The sequence below is a fragment of the Mercenaria mercenaria genome, chromosome 1, assembly GCF_021730395.1.
Source record: "Mercenaria mercenaria strain notata chromosome 1, MADL_Memer_1, whole genome shotgun sequence".
NCBI classification, from domain to species: Eukaryota; Metazoa; Mollusca; class Bivalvia; order Venerida; family Veneridae; genus Mercenaria; species Mercenaria mercenaria.
In genome coordinates, this window is record NC_069361.1 from 13,249,383 (window position 1) to 13,271,177 (window position 21,795).

Genomic DNA, 21,795 nt, shown 5'->3' on the forward strand with positions numbered 1-21,795 from the left:
AGTATAACTAGTTTAACAGGCGCTGACTGTAGTATTGTTCAAAGTGTGAAAATAGTGAAATCTGGATAACATAATCAAAATAAATCTAACTAATAAATCTTAATTCAGACCAACACACAAACTTTCCACTACGTTGTAAACCTTGTCCGAAAAAAACGAAAGTTGACAAGATGTCAACAGTGGATAAACATCTGCATTACTAAATGCTTTGCAAACTTTATGATATTTATATAATAAAACATACCAATGCTCCTTACAACCGCAAGTATCTCAACAGCCAAATATAAAAATCCTGAAACCATAATTTATAGGTAATCACAATTTCACTATAAACATGTATGCGCGAGACTGTACAATTAATTTTCGAGTTTTCATTTTTATATAGTTTCAGATTATCTACAAATATAACAAGAACCAGTTCTAAGTAGTGCATTGTCTTTCAAACTGTTGTAATTTAACTAGCCTCAAATTAAAACGATCACGTTATTTAGGCAGAGTTAGCATATCTTACCTCGAAACATGTTTAGTGTTGACAACTAGCGGCAAACATCTCTAAGTTTATCTAATAAAGACGCACTGTCTTCTCCAAGCATGCTAGTTATATACCGTCATGTACATAACATGTGCTCCCTGATAAGAGTAGGACAGGAGTACAGATGAAATTTATGTCACTCACGTTTATAGCAAGTGATTACTACAGACAGAGGACATTATTCAAAATGTAATTTAAACGTGTCCAAGACTTGCTGCGCTCCTTACAATTGTTGCGTTCCCTGCACTTGCTGCATTCCAATAAACTTGATCTTTTTCTTACTACTGTTGAGTTCCCTGGCCACCCTGTTTTCCTTATGATTGCTGCTTTCCCTAGACTTGCTGTGTTCCCCATTACGTTCCCTGGACTTGCTGTTTCCCTTTGGCATGACGCGTTCCTTACACTCACTGCATTCCCTAGATTTGTTGTTTACATACGATTGTTAGGTTCCCTGGGCTTGCTGGGTCCCTTGAGCTCGCTGCATTCCCTAGACTTATTCAATCAATAGATGTGTAATAGAGTTCCGCTTAAGCCGGTGCTAGGGGGCGTGAGAGGTGTTGCATATTTCATTACTTCTCATAAACAGACTCAGTCAAACCGCGTCTGCTATTATTCTTCTTGGTTGCATTCTATGCTTCCAAAGGATCTTTTTACAGATTTTATTACATCTATTACTGAAGAACGCTAGTGTTTGTGACAAAGCCTGTGTCTGTCGCCATGGGGCTCCGATAACTGAGGACTGCTTTGGTCTACAGGCGTCAAACTTCTTTGGATGATTGCTTTTGATCAGTAGATAACTCCTATTGCTTTTGCGATCAGTTGGGCAAAGGGCAAAGATCAAAGTGTGTTGGGGCATCATAGGAGACATACGTGTTTCTTCGAAATACATGTTTTTCCTACATATGTTTGTCCAAAATATTTTCTAGTACATATTTGTTTTTTTTTCTGCATTCGTCCTTTTTTTATTGCTTTAATATATCTCCGGGACTAACTTCACTTGTTAGAAGAAAACCTCTTTGCAGATTGACTTCTCTCCCGGAAACTTACTGAAACTGTAATTTTAATTTGTGACCACTCGAGATGTTCCTTTCTGGACCTACATCATACAATTATTGACTCTTGAGCCAATGAATATAATAGTGTGGTATTCACCAGAAGAAGGCAAAATTGGCCGAACTGATATATTATATATGTATATATACCTAACGAACCTTATGCGCATGCATCCAATGACAATGGAACGGTCAGATGCCAAACACCACTTTGGAATTTAACTCAGTTTGATGTTCAGAAAACTCCGCTCTTACTGTAACTACACACGACAGGACACAATCAGAGTGGATTTTTTGTCTTTTGTTAGTGTAAGAGCGGAGTTATTTTGTCCGAACATCAAACTGATGTGCCTACTGTGTTTTTTTTTATTTTGTCATTGTTGTCTGCTTGGTTCACTTTGTTATGCCCATGTTAAGATAACATTGATGTAAAGGTTCTTTTTTAGGTTGTACCAGCTTTATAAACCGATAAATGATGGCTATTTTAGATTTTCTGAAATGTTGTTCTTACTGAACTGAACGTTTAAGTATAAATCGTGACACATCGTGGCATCTTGAAACATTTTGATATAATATTATGACAAATATAGACTTGGTGTAAAGTAGTCCGTTCAGATAAGGGACAAAAACGGATTTCTACGAAAAGAGGTTAGAGACTGTGACTTACATGTTTGTCTTACAACCTAAAAGGGCAGACTTGTAGATATAACAAAACTTAAATAGGAGGTTTCCTTTCTAATTCCATTGCTTTCACATCTAACTAAACGTCATTGCATTTTATCAGTGAAAATCAGATCAGCTCTTATCAGTCATGTTCTTCAGTTTAAAGCCCAGATATTTCTCTGATGTACAGGCCAGCGAGTGTTCCCTATATATAAACGAGAAGAGGGCAAGTACGATGACAAAGCACGAACTGTTTACTATCACAGCTTTTTGCCTTTCTTCATCGTGCCTTCACGTGTCCCTTTATAAACGCGAGTGCAAAGACCTCGCCATCGTACCTTCTCGCTTCGCTAAGGAAATAGAGTATAAAATATGTTGGCACTTTTATGAATGGTTTAGGTCACTGTCTGTTGTTAATACGACACAGCGACTCAAAAAAGTATATCCAGGTCTCAACTCCTGTGATGAGTTCAGAATGTCCCGTTTTGCTGATTTCTTTGGTTAACAAGTGAGGCACCCACCTAATTAGCTCTCCCCATTGACATACCAAGGAAAGCTGCTATATTGGAAACCATATACCTTGAGTCTTCCTGAGTTAGATTTATTAGTGAAACAATGTTTTCATGCGTCACTGCTGTTTTGGATCTATCAGGTCGACACTGGTCAAAAAGGTCTAATTTGCCTTTCTTGAATATCTTGATACGACAGACTTTCATGAAGAACTCTGTAGTTCATTGAGAATCTGCTTCGCAGGTATGTTATGATTAAAAAGCGCACTTTTAATTAACGCTCTAATATCAGATTTGTTTTTGCTTTGCAGAGCTACATGTAATTTGTATAATGTATATAGTGTGTTCTTTTTTTTTACCTGGCGGGGCGGAGTCAATATGCAAATAACGGTAATCTTAGAAAACGAGCAAAATAGGTAGAACTACTGTGGTTACAGTGTGAGGTAGATGGCCAGTGAATAAGAAATCAGGTTGCCGAATATACTACATATCCTACACAATAATGCAGTGGACCGTCACGAAACCCCGCCCCGCCAGGTCGATTAAAATGTACAATAGGACTACACCTATGAATATTCACGTTTTTTCACCGTCTGATTACAATTCGTTGTTTAAAGACGCACCACAATATAACTGTATTCTTTTGTTTTTTCCATGATGGTAATTATATATTGTTTGCATGAAAAAAATTGAGAATTGACAAGCATCTAGTTATAAACTGACAGTGTCATATAACAGGCTAAGGCAATGTGTTTATTGTCTCAATATATTGTTAGATTAATGTAATAGTATGCACAGTACTAGATGTATTAAGATGAGTTTAGATCACACTTTATATCTACAGTGTAAGATATTTATTATTCTGTATTTTTAAAAATGTATACTGAAAAGAGAATGTCTGAATAAGTTTGTAGATGAAGTTGTGAAAACACATTAATTCAGGAAGTGCCTAAATTGTCCTTCAGTCATCTTGTCGAATAGCTGTATTATTATCAAAATGATTTGCATGAAGTTCATATGCGAGGACAAATTAGGTCACTAGGTTGTGGTTGGTCTTTAAGACTCTTCTTTTCAGATATCTTGAAGTTCACGATATTTTGGTGGTATTCACTGCACTGTTTACTGATAATGCATCACTTCAGACAAAATATCTTGATAAAAATATGAGACTTTCCTTTGATACTACATCCAAGGATGAAAGAACTGTCCACAGCCCACAATTAAACTGCGAGAAATATACCCGTGGGCACTTGTGTTTTTACTTTTAATGGATACTTTACTAATAAAACAAGCAAACTCCTTAGCCAACGCGTATATATAATGCACCAATCGGAGACCACTTTACATGGTAAATACACACCTCAGAGTTATAAAGAGGCCCTGCTCACCTCTATGGCGTACCGTTTGGGTCAAAAGTACCCAGATATAACCAGTAGTAATAAAATTTTACCTGCAGGTATAACTTTATAAGTGCGGGTATAAATTGGAAATGTACCTGCGGGTATAAGTTTGATCCTGCAGGTATAATTTTATGCGGGTATAAAATTATACCTGCGGGTATAAAAATTATACCTGCGGGTATAATTGTATAACTGCAGGTATAGTTTTATACCTGCGGGTACAAAATTATACCCGCAGATAAAAAATTATACCTGCAGGTATAAAAATTGTACCTGCGGGTATAATTGCATACCTGCAGGTATAATTTAATAATTTTTATTTTAATTTTATAATCTTAAAATCATACCTGCAGGTAAAAAAATGTACCTGCGGGTATAGCATTTTATCTTGCCGCCTACAAGTTTCTTGCATTTCTATTGGTCAATAGACGTCACGTGGAGACAGGCTATATTCCATATCCTGCTAGTACATTTAAAATATGAATTTTGATTTTAAAAAAATGGCTGCCGCTTTGTTAATTTACAAAATATTAGATAATAGCGTGTAAGTAAAGGGTAGTCGGCAAGATAAAATCGTTACACAGCTTGTTGGTGACAGGATACGGGGTATACGCTGTCTCGAAAATCCATATCAGGCTCGAGCTTCGCTCTCGCCTGATATGGATTTCCTCGACAGCGTATATCCCGTATCCTGTCACCAACAAGCACTGTAACTAATAATACCTGCAGGTATAAAATTTGTACCTGCGGGTATAATTGTATACCTGCAGGTATAATTTTTATACCCGCAGGTATAATTTTATACCCACGGGTATAATTTTTATACCCGCGGGTATAATTTTATATCCGCGGGTACAATTTTTATACCTGCAGGTATAATTGTATATCTGCGGGTATAAAATTATACCTGCGAGTACAAAAATATACCCGCGGGTATAAAATTATACCCGCAGGTACAAAAATATACCTGCAGGTATAATTTTATTACTACTGGTGGTATCTGGGAACTTTTGACCCAAACGGTACGCCATACACCTCAGTATAATATGGCAGAAATGTTTTATTGCTATATACAATTTTCGGAGAGATTTTTTATGAACCTTAGTACTAAAATAGTACTAAAATAGTGTACTTCCTATATTTTGCTGTGATTTATTGCTTTTTAACTTTCTTGGAGACGTAGGTATTATTCCTTCACGCCACTAAGGTCAATGTCAAGAGAAATGTGTTTTAATCAATAACTTATGTTGAAATTACGTTCTTTAGTAATGATTGAAAGGTTTTAACCAAACTGGCATCCATTTTTTTTGTAGGCAAAATATGCATCCTGAACCCGTTCGGCGGGGGATACCAATGCACTGAATTTAGTTGTTTTCTTATAGATGTGATTTTCATAAATCTCTGGTTCGATATTCACTTATCAAGCTTGATCTGAAGCACTCTAACATGAACTTTTTTCAGATTTGATCAGATATAGGGATCACATACGTAGAATATGTTGTACCTTGCAAAGACTTCTCTTTGATCTATTTACATGGTTCTGCACCACGGGTCACATGGTCTCTTCCTGAACTTCATCAAACTTGGTCAGTAGCACCCTTGCGTTGACCTCGAATGGTTCGTCACAAATCGCATTCTGTAACATTCAATGTCTTGGTCAGATGAGCAAGTCAGTCCCGTCATAACCTAGCTACTTGTTTCTTTTTTTCTCTTTCTAAACTTCTCGGATGTATTTACGCTCTCAATATAATACTGGAAGCCTAGCAAATGTGAGGAACTTTGCACTTTTTGACCGAAACACATGCTAATATTCTGCGAATGATGGCCTCAGTTGTGAGGCTTGTAGTTATAAATATTAATAGTTTAATACAAAGTAATGTTTTCAAAATAAAATAACAACAATAGTTGTTCTTTCATAAATAGTTTAATACTGATTTGTGTATATTGACTATTTATAACTTCCCCTTTATATTCTTCTTTGAGGAAAAGGAATATGAGCTTAATCAAATTTACCTGCTGGATTTTATGATTTAAAGACAATGGCTGGAAGGATTATGATGCTAAAACGTCGTATGTTGATTGGATGTACCTCCTCGGATCAGGTTCAGGTTAGAATTGTGCTGAATCGTGTAATAATGTCATAAGGTTACGGCATCATGCAGACAGACGACACCCACGTTCAAGTTCCGTCAGTTATTTAGAAAAAATTTCAGTAAAGTATGAACCAAGCATTGGTTAACTGGATATTTAGTAATTTTTCACTTTTTTTAGAACTCCTTCTGATGTACCTTCTTGATTGATATATCCACTGTTAAAAAGGTCGTACGATATCCACTGTTAAAATAGGTCATAATAACATGTAATATGATACTTCAGTGTGTACATGTTATGACTGACTACGTCTCAGGGACAAAACTGTTTTCATTATTAAGCATGCGGATTGGACAGGTACTCTCCCTTTATGCAGCTATTCGTCACAAGTTCGGCTTCAATCTAGAACATAACTGAATTATAAAATGAAGATCCATAGGCGTAGGAGCAGCGGGGGCCAGCCCCACCCCGCCCCCCGCAAAGCTAGGAGAAGGGGGGCAATATTTTGGAAAAGAGATATAACTTGCAGTCTAATATAACATTTACTTATCAACCTGATTTCTGATTTGCATTTGGCCTTCCCTTGTATTCTGACTTGTCTCTTTCCGTAGTGTGAGTACTGAAATCTGTACGCGCCACGACAAGGATTGTTCCGATTTCATTTTGTAAAAATAATATATCGTTGAGCGCAATCACTACAGTTCTGGTTTGAGCGTCTGCAAAATCTATGTAACTATTAAGCCTGTTTACGCATGTAAACGTTATGTATTTTGTTTTTGTTTTTCATTGTCCATTCAAGGGAAATGATATTAATTTTCCACAACTTTATATCACAGTTAGACAAATGCAGCGCTAATTAATTGTATGGGCTTCAACAGAAGAATTTTTAAAAAATGGCACACTTAATCAGAACAATACATAATATGACTGATTAAGACAGTTCAGTGCCTAGTCGTATGAGTATCATCAGAAAAACTCAATGATTGCTAAAACATAGAGGCTTGAGGGGGCCTATGGCTCATTTAGCCCCTGTACAAGGCTTTGAGGCTTTGTCATGAATAATTGACCGTGGATACCTTGCCGCACCCCCGGTCGAAAAGGTTTGGCCCCCACCCCAAAGTTAAACTCCCTCCTACGCCCATGACATCTATATCCTGGCTATTTATATCAGCCTAGTGGCTAGTCTAAGTAACGTACTCCCATTACATTCACAACACACGAAATGCCCCCTTGATGCATTCAGTAATCTGTTTTATTTTTCAAGTTATCGTCCGGAACGGTTTAACTGTTCCGGGTTACTGTGACCTTGTCCTTTGACCTACTGATCTTAAAATCAACAGGGGGTCATCTGCTGATCATGATCAACCTCCCTATCCATTTTCGTGATCCTAGGCCCAAGCGTTCTCAAGTTATCGTCCGGAAACCGTTAAAGAGTTCCGGTCACTGTGACCTTGGTCTTTAACCTACTGATCTCAAAATCAATAGGGGTTATCTGCTGATCATGACCAATCTCCCTATCAGCTTTCATGATCCTAGGCCTAAGCGTTCTTGAGTTATCATCTGGAATCCGATTGGTCTACGGACCGACCGACAGACAGACAGACCGAATGACATCAGCAAAACAATATAACCCTCCTTCTTTGGGGCATAATTAAATGGGGATAGGGGACAATAGGTTTGAAATTTTACAAATCTGCGTTGATATCAGTACGGAAAAAAAAGTATACAATTTTGAGAATTGTCAGGGAAGAGTAGAGCAAATGTATGGCATATACTTCGCACTTCATCGTTTGTCATTTTCAGTCTGCCGGTTCTGTTCTTATGATGAAAACGAGTAAAATTTCGGTTTCAGAATACTAAATTTTGAGGCCAAAATGGCCAAAATTGCACACCAAGCGAGAACTGTTGCGTATTGACTGCAATGACTGGCTTTAAACGTATGTTTAAATGTAGTACATGTTAATGCAATTGAATTGCATCTTCTTTTTTTGTACTCTTACATCTTTTTGTACACTGACTAGTCACAAATATGTTTGTCTATATAAGTCACATGTACTCGTTTCTCCTTTTTAAAGTTTTTTTCCCTAATGTAGTACATGTTAATGCAAATTAATTGCATCATTTTTACTCTTACATCTATCTATACATTGCCACTAGTCACAAATGTGATTGCTTTTATAAGTACACATGTACTTGTACCCCATACATATTTCAACTCTTTTTTTGTTTCTTTCCATTTTTTTGTAGCTATTATATTGTAATTTTATTATTTACCACACATGTACCTGATTAGTTGTCATTGTTGTAAATTAAATATGTAAATATTTGCATTAGGGAAGACCCGTTACTAATGTTGCGAGAACTTGTGGGTCGACCCTTTTGCCTATTATATGTACAATTGACGTAGTTATCTGTTTATATATGTATATATTGGCAATAAAAATATGTTTAAACTTTAAACGTATGTTTATTTCTAAAGCATGTGAACGGACGAAAATAATGGTGGTGAGAAAAGTGTCTTATAACCGTTTATACTTTTTTCGTATCTTAAGCTAAATCTTATAAGTAGATGGATGACCGTTTCCATTTCGTTTTACTTTCGATACCTTGGGTAAGATTTCAGACACGACCGTCAACATGAAGCTAGCAAAATCGATTCAAACATTCATTTATTTCACACAACAATTATCGTCCATAGAAATCGGTAGTTCTATAAACATCATAAATAACCGGTTTACTATGAAATGAAGACCTTTAATGTGTATCGGTTTAATTCTTGATATGTACCCGGGCCACAATATGAAACTAGTCCCGTCACTTAATCAATTGAAAATTCCGCATAAGAAATTGCTTTAACACAACCAATAATTAGGGGAGATAATACTTGACATTCTCGTTAAAAGCTGACCTTGTTTACTCAAAACAGTTTCAATATTTATAATATATATTATAATTAGACGGTGTCAAGTTGCAGTGAGTCATTCCGTTTAGCACTGCACTTAAGAGAAGTTGTGTCGGACGGTTGCACTGCATGGCATCAAGATTTAATACGTCGCTTATTATTAAACAACGCGGTTTCAATATGCATTAGATAAGGTCAAATTATAATGTATCTCATTTCATTTTACACTTTACGAACTCCTGTTGCGTCCAACGTAATGGCACCATAATTTGTCGGACGGTTTCACATTGCACTGCATGGCATCAAGTTTTTATACACCGCTTTGTATGAAACATTAGATGATGTTTAGTTTTAATGAATCATCTCATTTTACACTGCACGTACTCATGTTGCGTCGAACGTCTACACATTTTGCTGCATGGCACCGTAACTTGGACGGTTTCACATTGCACTGCATGGCATCAAGTTTTTCGGCGACGCCGTCTAAATTCGTTTTCGTTACCTATGCCACGTGACTTCAGTTTGCAAATCAAATTACTTGATAACGCATTATAGATAATTTATCAAAATGGAAGATTTATGCAACGCTCTGCCTGATTGGACGAGAGTGTCAATTTCATTCACTCTGTTGATTGTGCTACGCTGAGTGAAATGTAGACAAAGCGTTTATCCTAAACGACGCTGTTCACAGTTTTAAAGCTAACTTTGGCTCAGTATATTTAGCAAGAATATTGATATATCTCAAAATGATAAGTAAGTTTAATAAATATGATAAAAACCTGTTCAAATACCAACATATATCAAATTAAAGAAAGAGATGAATGCGGTCTGCGTATCACATGAATAAGGGTGTGATAAGAGTCTTTTATGTAGAGAAGATTTTCCTTGTTACAATTGTCGGCTGTATATGAAAAGGTTTCTTGCTTTTGTGACTTATTCAGATTGCATATTAAAATGAGTACTTGTTTGCTTTGATTTACTTGTTATAAATTATTTAACTGATTTATTATATACATGTATGAATATTTTTCTTTAGTATGGTATGCAAATGTTGAACTCAGTTGAAATCTGTTTTATTATATATATGCTATATAATGACTGAATCTCATTACACTGAAATGAAGGTACGCTGCATACAGTTTATCTATGTGATATGACTACGGTCAAACTTTGCTTATGAAACAGAAATATTGAATTAATTACAATTGTATGTTTTGCTTGACCTTCACTTTTTATAGGCGTGACGTCATTGTCCAAAGATTCATGAATAGCGAATATGCTATTTGTTAAAGCGGGATCAGTTGGTCTATTTTAGAAATAAATAAAAATAATAAATAAAAAAATCCTTTTATTGATTTTTTCTCATGTATTCTAATCAAACTTGATTTGTAGCATCTTTATTAGGCCCGCAGCCAACTTTGTTCAGCTGGGACATTTGACCCCTTTTAGGGGCTACTAGAGCTAAAACTAGAAATGCCTTTATACAGCGTCTCATGAACAGCTTGGTGGATCTTTGTCATACTTGGTCTGGAGCATCATTATAAGGTCCTCTTCCAAATTTATTTATATAGGAACTTGGGCCCTATTAGGGACCACTATAGCTAAAAGTAGATATGCCTTTCTTCGCATTAACCACTAAAATGTAATGGATTTTTATCAAACTCGATGTGTAACAATATCGTTAGGTCTCCTGCTATTTTGTTACAAATGGGGATAGGGACCAATTTAGCTAAAAATATAAACACGTTTAATGACCTCATCTCATGAACCGCTTCATGAATCTCCATCAAACTACTGCTGTAATTATTCGTCTAATGATAAACGAAACAAAATTGCAACCCTACGAAACCTTTGCGAAAAATTAAAAGAGAACCATTTAAATTGTTAGTGTGGTGTTTAGTTTTGCAATTTGAAAAATGTTAGATGAAAGATGAATGTTAGATGAAAAATTCATAAACTTCTTTCCTTATTACAATTCGCCGACCATCATTTTTAAAGATATTTCTTGTTTATGTATCGTTTCTTGTTTAAATGGACAGAATGAAGTTTTGTATTAAATGGTATCTAAATACAAAGAATTGAATGAAAAGTTATAGAACGGGATGGAATTTTAGACAAGACGGCGTTAAAATGCACTGTACTGACTGGCTTGTTAATGTTTGGGTTGTATATTTACTTTTCTGCTCTGTAATATACTTAAGGTATTAGGCCCCTAATAGTAATGTTTAAAACATCTCATTTGCTTGGTATATTCTTACAGTTGACCGTGCTTCGCACTTATATGCAAATTTTTAAAAACTTTTACCGTGCCGTTTTTTATAAATTTTGTGTAATTTATGGTATTTCCTAAAGCTCAAGTAGAGACAAATTTCAAAGTGGTGGCCTTTATCCAAAACGTTTTCAGAGAATTCATTATTCCATTACTTTTTATGAAAGAAACATCAAACTATTGGTAAACAATCATAAAACTTAAAATAAAAACTGTCAATATCATTTTTTCTAGGATGCCTCGAGTAAACGGATTTAATCAGACAGAATTCCAACTCCAGTATTGAAAATTTATGGTCGAATCCAGCGGGTCTGTTTTGAATTTTGCTCACTTCATTCAAAAATAACCTTGGGGCAGAAGTAAAACCTACCTACATTTCTTCCATAATATGTAATCTAAAGAATGAAGGCAAAATAGAGAACTTTTACCGCATGTAACTCAGTATTTTTAAAGATGTCTAACTCTACCCCTTCTGTTTCAGAGGTAAATTCACTTTGAACAGCAATAAATCGCATATCAAATGATTTTTTTCCCACTTTTGTACAATAAATCAATAACAAGTCTTGAAAGAAGTAAAAACTTACTAGAAAAAAAGGAAAACAAGAAGAAAAAAAATTTGGTCCCAGTAGGGCTTGAACCTATGCCCCCTGAAAATTGCTGTCAAAGTAGGTTTATGGTAGGAATTGAATACTCTTCAAAAGGGAGGTACTCTATTATGGGCCTTATACCTTAAGCTAAATGAATTTAGTCTCATCGCTTGTGTTGCATGCCTAAATAAACATTGTTAACAAGATAACGAATAACGAAAATAGGTTAACTTTTTAACACTACAGTATATCGCAATATTAGATACAGTGGTATTATGCAGCGAGATGAATATATGATATTGCACATCGTCAAGTACGGTAATTCATTCACTAGCATGTAAATAAAAATAAATATCTATGTGAAATTACCTTTTCTAAAACACTCGTGGCGCAGGTTTGCTTTCATGTCATATTTGAATGTAAGCACTGTTTTTAGTATTACATGTAAACTGCGTTTGAATTTCAGAGCTACAGAAAAAAGTGTAAGATGGAATATAAAGAATTCAAAGACAAACGAGCTCTTGTTACCGGTGCTGGCAAAGGTAAGAAATATATATCTGTACTATAGTAAGGCACACCGTATGATCGAATTAAACTTCACAGTTTATAATTCTTTGCACTTTCTGAACTTATTTTACAGCACGGATATGAACTTATATTATGGGAGTCGTTGATGCAGATCATATCTATTATTATCAGGTACATTTTTGTACACATTTGGTAAGTCTGATCGGATCTATCGTATATTCAATATAGATATATTCTAGTGTGCTTTTAATTAAGTGTAGTTACTCCTGTCTGATAAACTCTAATAATTCTACAATCTGGCCAGCCCGCTTAGCTCAACAGGCAGAGCGCAGATTTGCGGATCGCGGGGTCACGAGTTCGGTCTTCGGTAATTTAACAATGTATTCTAAGTAAAAGGCATAATTTGAAGAGGTATTTCTAATGATTTTGAAACATTGTGTAATGCTTGACAGTTGCGTGCAAAAACCAAAAATTTCTAATTCAAAAAGGACCATAATTATAATTCATTTTAAAGTAGAGTTATCAAACTTGAAAGTAGAGTAGGAGAACTAGGAGACCTTTTGTGAAGTTTCAATCCTATATATGTAGGTATTACTGCGATACAGTTTGGCAGTTAGTTCCATACAATTTCTTAATAAAAGGTCCATAATTTACATTAAATTCAACCAACAGTTTGTCCAACTTGATTATTTCATTAGATGACTGGAAAGTCTTGTATGAAGTTTCAGTTTAATATATTGAGTTGTTTCTGAGATACAGACATGGCTGTACGCAAAACATAAACTTTTTTTTTTCAAAGTTGAAAAACGGTCGTACCGTACATTAAATCCAACCAGAAGTTCTGTAACTCAGTTGTTTGACTGTTTTGTCATTGTCAATACTGCCTGTGTTTTACAACTTTTAAATGTTTGTATTATAACAGGTATCGGAAGAGCAATTGCAGTGAAACTAGATAACCTGGGAGCAAAGGTGTACGGGATAAGCAGAACACAGTCGGACTTAGACAACTTGAAACAAGAAGTACGATTCTATGTTAACTTTGTTCATATTGAATACGCCTGTTTATGATCAGTTCGTCTTTTTTTTTTAAAAAGTTCCGTCAGGGAATAATCACTTGCTGACGTACATTTAATGTGGCAATTTTCTTTTTTCCCCACAATTTGACTGATATATTGTTTTGTATATTTAAGCATGTATATGGATTGATAAAGGCAATTAAGTAATTGTTATAAACACAGCACTCTTACTAAGTATTTTGATGATTCTATTAAGTGTGACAAGATGGACATGGAATGCTTTTAATTGCATGCTGCCAAGATCAGTCCTCTATCTTATACAGGTACCCTCAGTTGAAACAAGGCTGCTCGATATATCAGACTGGGATATGACAAGAAAAGTTATTGAAGATATTGGACCAATCGATCTGCTAGTAAATAATGCTGCTGTTATAAAAAGAACTCCGTTCCTCGAAGTTACAAAGGAAGAATTAGACGAGTAAGTTTTGCCATTTACTTCTATATAGATGAGAGACCTAGATCCCAGTAACTTTTCATCACATCGTTAATCACGAACAAAATATATTCTACTTTTCCTTTTATATTTTGTAACAATTAACCGTCTGAAGTTATATTCTGTTTTGTTATTTCGTGTTTCAGGCAACACAACATAAATTTCCGGGCAGCGTTTAATATTACACAGGTATGTTAGTCTTAATTGCAGTTGTTCTATATCTCCGACTTATGTTTACAAAATTGTTATCCTTCTTATTTAGAAAACATTGGTAAAGATTTTCAAATCGTTGAACACGGTGTAATTACCTGGCTCGCGGTAAATTCTCTTTTGGAAACCATGATTTAAGGTCAGTTATTCTTATGGGTTAGAAAACGTTCTGGAATGAGCGCTATGTCAATATAGATGCATGTCAAGTAAGCATAAGTAAGAAAATTGCATGAAAATGAAAAAAAAATAGAGCACTGTCGTATACATTTTTGCGTGATGTGTCAGTATCACAGATGCACGTAGAACAGATCTAAAACGAGAGTGGATGAGAATCTACAATCTCTGCCGTCCACTGACCGGGTATCCGTTTTTCTTGTTACATTGTAAACTTTCTTCCAAGATAAAGTTCAAAATTAATCACCTCATTTTAAGGTAATAAGAAACAGATTATTAGTTATAAATGAAAGTCATATTTTATAGATAAAAACTAAACTTGCAGTATTACTTCAGATGGTGAATCGTGCATACATACTTTATTTACTACATGTGTAGGTTATCTGAACTAAGTAAAATAATGCAGGTTGTTACTCAAGGAATGGCGTCACGGGGGACGGGTGGAGCTGTCGTGAACATATCGAGTATATCTGGTATACGTGCAGCAGATAACCGATCTTGCTACGGTTCGTCAAAGGCTGCCCTAAACATGCTTACTATGTCGTTGGCACATGAACTAGGACCAGAAAAGGTAAGTCTGTGTGTCCTTGTTGTTACGAGATTTATAACAAACCTCAATTCGAAATTCAGTTTAACGAAAATCGATTTAAAAAAATAACAACTTATTTTACTCATACGAATTTAGTGTACAGTATTGTTGTTCTCATCATAGTATCAGCCTTTCAATGTAATATTTTCAAAGACATACGAGAGGGAGAATATGCTAGTTATTTTTTCAAACTGCACTGTAAAGTTATTTCTTCTGTTGAAAATACCATTTAATTGTCGTAAGGAGTCATAGCATAATAACTGCATGCTAGGATTTATGCTTTTCTACAATAAAAAATATTTTTTCTAGATTAGAGTAAACAGTGTTAATCCGACGGTGGTGTTGACTGAGATGGGCAAATCAGGTTGGAGCGACCCAGAAATAAAGGCTGCTGCACTTGCAAGAATACCAGTTCGCCGTTTTGCAGGTTTATACATTCATATGCATTGCCCTTTACTCGCGTATAAGCAACATGTTGTCACAGTTTATTTTCATAACAGTATGGCTTGCAACAAAATTATGTATTTGATTGAATTTTGTTCTGTAACCGATATTTCCGAAACGATGTTTATATCATTTGATTTTTTATTTCAACGAAATTTAGTGTTTCTCTGATACACTTGACAGAGATTAGGCAACTGAAATATTCTGCACTTGCAAATATTTTTGGGATCGTTTGTAATCATCTTCTTCTCGTACGCGACTACACTGTCAGACCAGTAGCCTTGATGAAACTTGAGGTTTACCGCGGATCCTCAATGCCTCCATACAGTTTCTGGTGGATTGAGGTATCTATCGGCCAAGTCGCAGTTCGCTCCTGGTCATGCCTTTTACATCTCTGAAGTATATGCTCCACAGTCTGATCTTCCTCACCACATGGACAAGTTGGCGATGATGCCAGTCTGTATTTCTTGTACATGTGAGCATTGAGCTTGTTGTGCCCTGAGAGAAGCCTGACCATCATTACTTGTTCAGACCGATCAAGGAGATGAAAAGCATCTTCCTCCATCCTTGGTCTCGTTAGTGCCTTGATGATGGTGACTTTCTCCTTGTAACTCACAGGTTCTGTTGGTTGTTCTGAGCTTCTAGCTTAGCCAGTTTGTCTGCCTCTTCATTGCCTGCAAGTCCACAATGGGATGGAATCCACTGAAGTGCTACTTTGCAGGTTATACTCAGGCTCTGCAATCTCCTGGCTAGCTGCGGAGCTTTATTGTTGATCAGAGCTTCCATGACAGACAGTGCATCTGTGAGAAAGACGATTGAGGAGCTTTCTTCTGCCGAGTCTTCAACCATTGAGACGGCCTTCATGAGTGCTTCAGTCTCTGCCTTGTAATTGCTGCAGTGTTTTCCTGTGGCTGCATGTAGTGTTTCTCTCTTGCCAGATGGGTATTGAATGAAAACTCCTGCTCCTCCATCTTTGACGGCGCATGTGGCTGATCCGTCTGTATAGACATGAGTCCATGATTCCGGAGGATAGTCTTCATTAATCATAGCAAGTGTGAGGCTCTTCCGAATGCCTTCATCCTCTTGCTTCCCGCGGTCAAGATGAGGAACAGCAAGTCTCACAGTCACTGAGGACAGATCATTCGCTAGTGGGTTTATAATGTCTTCACTACCTAGGGGAGTCGTTGGTATGTTCAGCTCAGTTTTGAACTCTCGGTTGAGTTTCTTTGCCTCATGAACGAAGCTGCTACGTTTGAGCCGATTTTTGGTGTAGCCATCTAGCTTGGCTTTCATGGGATGGTCTTGAAAAGACCTGAACTTCTCTGCTTGAAGCAGGACCTTTGCATGCTACCTGTCTTGTAACGGTTGTGTGCCTGTTAGCTTCTCCATGAAAGAGATTGGTGTAGACTTTGTAGCACCTGTCATGATCCGCAATGCTTGGTTCTGAACCTTGTCTAAAGCCTGTTGGTCAGTTTTGGCAGTAGTGGACCAGGCAGTTGAGCTATACTCTAAATGGGGTCTCACTGTTCCCTGATTAACTGTCTCGAGTATTTGCTCATTTGCTCCCCACGTTGTTCCAGCAAGTTTGCGCATCATGGCAAGCTTCCTACGGGCCTTCCCTTCTGCTTGACTAATCTGGAGCTTCCAGGTTAGCCGTTTGTCAAAGGTCACTCCAAGGTATTTTGCCTCGTCTGCTTCAATCAGCGAAGTATTTCCCATCTTGATTTTACCCGCCCTCTGCTTTGACGACAGGGAGAATAGTGTGGTGGACGATTTCTCTGTATTGATTGATACACACCAATCTTCAGCCCAAGCTGAAAGCTTGTTGATGGCTTCTGGCATCCTGTATGTGGCTGTAGTGGCATGTTCTTCCTTACACCATAACACCAGATCGTCAGCGTAGAGTGCAGCCTTAACTCCTTTCGGTACTTCAGACTTCAGAAGTATACTGGCGTTGAAGTCTTTGACAACCCGGTTGATGTCTCTACCTTCCACTCTGATGTCTTTACAGAGCTTATCACTCAGACTTTGGTAAAAGGTCCACCTGGCCTTCTTGTAGTTCCATCTGGGGATGTTAGGTGAAGTAGAAGTAGCTATACGGTCCATAGTAAGTTGGACTGGATGATGGTCGCTACCTCCTAGTTGTTCATCGACTTCCCGCTTGACATGCCCATGTATGTCATCAGTACATAAAGCAAGATCAGGGTTTGATGTTGTTCGCCATCTTCTGGAGTAAAAAGTTGGAGGATCATCTGGCTTGTTGATGAGGTTTAGCTTGTTATCATCTTGCCAGGTCTCCACTTCCTCTCCACGTTTATCCAGGTGGTCATATCCCCAGCTTTGTGAATGACTGTTAAAGTCTCCTACAATGATGAACCTGGTTTCATCAGTTGTAACTTTGTCCAGGGACAGAGCTTTGTCACTTGAAGAGTATATATTCACAAGTTTCAAGTTGAACTCGTTCTTTCTGAGGCTCAGAACTTGGAACTCGGAGTCATCCATATGCGAGTCCAATAGCTCTTCTTATTATAAATCGTTTGTAATAATTTAATTATATTCACATCGTCTTAGATTCACAGTCGTAGCATGATAATTGGCAAGTCCTGGAAATTGTCATATCCTTTTCAAGCATTAAAATGTATTTTTACTGTTTTCCAATATTCAAGTTTTAGTAAATAAGCCGACGTATACTTGGTAGGAAAATCAAAGTTTAAAATACTTAGTTTTTCTATAGAGCATTATTAAAATTTTAAGATAATTCAAATTTTACACACGTTAACCCTCACACGTTTCGAATAAAATCATGCCATGTTCAAACTCAACGTATCCAGTATGATCAATTGAAAATTTTGGTTGACCGCTATTCATATAGTTTACGTACGATGAAAACTGTCTTACGAAAGACAACGATATTTTAAACTATTTGAACACAGATTATAAGAGAAGTTATTTTTAAGTAAACATACTTAAAATTTTACCAAACAGTTCGGGTTATCAATTAAAGGTGGGTACATTGAGGTAATGGTCAATCCGTTGTATGAAATTGGGTAGCCACAACGCATTTTACATCCCAATGGTACTGACCGTTACAACTCGGTCAACTGCTTTTTGGCACGTGTCGTCTGTTACTGTCTTCGGGGTGTACACCACACAGTCTCCTATTATATCGGTTTTATTACAATAACGGTTGGGCCTTTCCCTATGAAACGTCTGTGATGGATATATGAAACACAGCATAATCTGTTATCAATTTGCCGAACTGTTGCTGTGGTTGCGTTTCAAATGCTTTTTTTTAATTCTGTCCTTACATTTCATTTTGATTGGTAACAACAGTTACAGTCAAACAAATGTAAACAGCAACATACCTGAAAACATATGTATAGGTATTGCTCACAAAGGAGCAATTTAAGCATTACGTCCTCTGCACGAATATGTAATGTTATAGCCTTTATATATTTTTATCTCACAAAAGTTTATATAAATGCATTTTTCAACATCGGACATGTATATAAAAATGCTAGAGCAGACCAGTCTAACGCTGGTCCCTTCATGTCCCAAGTTTCACGAACATTAGTATAACATTTCGCAAATACCCTGAACAAAAGTATATCACATTACTATACTTGTTCGGATATATGACGTTATTGGTTTAATGAATGTACGTCTCTGGGTACGTGAATTCGACGGCAGCATAAACTAACCTTTTTATTATTTTCAGAGATAGAAGACATTGTGAATGCCACAATATACCTGCTCAGTGAGAAATCTGCTATGATAAATGGAGTAATATTACCTGTGGATGGTGGCATGATCAACAGCTATATATAATCTGCAACAGACTACTCATTTTCAAGCAAAGCCCTGTTTAACTAAATACTCTTTAACATTGAAAAGTTTATGTTTTTCACAAAGTCACAAAATAAATAAAACAAAATGACAAATAAACATAGAAGTTCCAGTACTGAGTGTGCAGTGAAGTATAACTACTTGTATTAAGTATCTAAAGAATACAGACAGGGTATATAATGCCACAAATGAGGAAACAACAATGCCAAACTTTTGTTTCAGCAAGAGGTGTTCCACATAACGAAAATTGAACGGAACAATGTACTACACGTTAGTTTTGTTTTATAATAGATACACATTTGAGAGTATGAGGTAATAGCAGTAATACTGTCTAACGAGTAATTTCAACAAACTGGCATGGTGCAAATATCTCGACAGTTATTTCTTTTTTAACAAGGCAGTCTGAAAGACAGCTAAATCCCCCGCCACTGCTATGGATAGTGAAAGGGTAAACCTCTGACCTTTAGCTGTGACCTTGACCTTGAACTGACATGGCTGACTCATGAACTCTGCACAATGTCTTGATGAGGTGATCATTTGACCCAAGTTTCATGAAAATCCTTCAAGGGGTTTAGGAGTTACAGAGCTCAAACCTTTGACCTTGAGTTGTGACCTTGACCTTGAGTTGACATTGCTGACTCATGAGTTCTTGATGAGGTGATCATTTGACCCAAGTTTGATGAAAATCCTTCAAGGGGTTTACGAGATACAGAGTGGACACAAAATAGAAGGCTCAAACCTTTGACCCCAAGTTGTGACCTTGACCTTGAGCCAGCATGGCCGACTCATAAGTTCTGCACATCATTTTGATGAGGTGATCATTTGACCAAAGTGTTATAAAATTCCTTCAAGAGGTTTAGGAGATACAAAGCGGACACAAAATGGAAGGCTAAAACCTATGACCTTGAGTTGTGACCTTGACCTTGAGCCGGCATGGCTGACTCATGGGTTCTGCACATCATCTTGATGAGGTGATCATTTGACCCAAGTTTCATGATTATCCTTCAAGGGGTTCAGGAGATGCAGAGCGGACACAAAATGGAAGGCTCAAACCTTTGACCTTCAGTTGTGACCTTGACCTTGAACCGACATGGCTGACTCATGGGTTCTGCACATCGTCTTGATGAGGTGATCATTTAACCAAAGTTTCATGATCATCCTTCAAGGGGTTTAGGAGATATAGAGCGGACACAAAATGGAAGGCTCAAACCTTTCACCCTAAGTTGTGACCTTGACCTTGAGCTGGCATGGCTGACTCATGGGTTCTGCACATCGTCTTGATGAGGTGATCATTTGACCAAAGTTTTATAAAATTCCTTCAAGGAGTTTAGGAGATACAGAGCAGACACAAAATGGAAGGCTCAAACCTTTTACCTTGAGTTGTGACCTTGACCTTGAGCCGACAAGGCTGACTCATGGGTTCTGCACATCGACTTGATGAGGTGATCATTTGACCCAAGTTTCATGAAAATCCTTCAAGGGGTTTAGGGGATATGGAGTGGACATGAAAGTGTTACGGACTGACGGAAGGACGGACGGAGACCATTCCTATAACCCCCCACCATTTGTGGCGGGGGATTAATAATACATGCTAACCAATAATAATGTCGGTTCAAAATCCTTGTAGACACTAGGCATTGGTTTCTCTCACTTCTCCAGCGCATGGATGTCGCAGACGGAAGGCACAAGTCATCGACAGAAATAGGCCTTAACTATACATGGGGAATAATCTACTTCACAAGGGTTCTACTTTAAAATATTATTCATACCTGTGGTAATGGAGTACAGCTGCTGGTGTCTTGACTAACTGCTAGAAGCAATGGTCTACGACTTGAAAAGGTCGTTTCAGAGAAACGAAGACTTTTCCGGTTGACCAACTACTTCCTTCAGAATTAGTTAATACTACAAATTCATACAACTCTGCGATACTTTCATCACTCCTAATGATGTTGCATGCAGAGCGGCAGGTGTAACGAGTAACCACGCCAGCGGTACCATGAACCCGTGACACGCAGCATGGCACTAGTGTGTAGACTTAATAAAACACGATACCGCGTACATCCCAATGGCAAAAACAGTGCTAACAATGACTACAGACAGTCCCATAATCGATATGAACTTCCAATGTTGCCTGCTGGTTTCTGTGCATTAAAAATTGTGACATCATTGGCTGTGTACAGTTACCTACCAGGTACTTGTATGAATTCTAAATTCTGATAAGCTTTTTGTTATATACTGTATGGAAATGGCTTATAAGAAATTCATTTTATGGAATGTTCAGTGTTACACTAGCTACGACGGTCTCAATGTCCGACAGACGCTAATAATTAGATAAAACAAAAACAGATTTAACAACCATGAAATATTGCTACGATACTATGTCTTCTGTTTCACATATTTGGCATATCGGAACATAAATGATGAATTTCACGAGTGTTTAAAACCCATTTCTGCTATTTATATTGTTTAACTATCAAGCCGTAAATTATG

General features: G+C 37.0%; 1 protein-coding gene across 2 annotated transcripts; it reads left to right on the top strand.

Annotated features, from left to right (window-relative positions):
• Positions 1-6,004: 6,004 nt before the first annotated feature.
• Positions 6,005-21,739, top strand: LOC128556133 (L-xylulose reductase-like). Of its 2 annotated transcripts, none has more exons than XM_053540074.1 (8): positions 6,005-6,264; positions 12,472-12,547; positions 13,456-13,553; positions 13,873-14,027; positions 14,189-14,231; positions 14,833-14,997; positions 15,325-15,442; positions 19,178-21,739. In XM_053540074.1, exons 1-8 carry the CDS (start codon positions 6,196-6,198, stop codon positions 19,285-19,287), a joined length of 834 nt encoding a protein of 277 aa, XP_053396049.1. In that variant the 5' UTR covers positions 6,005-6,195; the 3' UTR covers positions 19,288-21,739. The 2 variants fall into 2 exon arrangements, with proteins under 2 accessions (XP_053396049.1, XP_053396054.1); XM_053540079.1 differs by lacking the exon at positions 6,005-6,264 and adding an exon at positions 12,293-12,318.
• Positions 21,740-21,795: the final 56 nt, after the last annotated feature.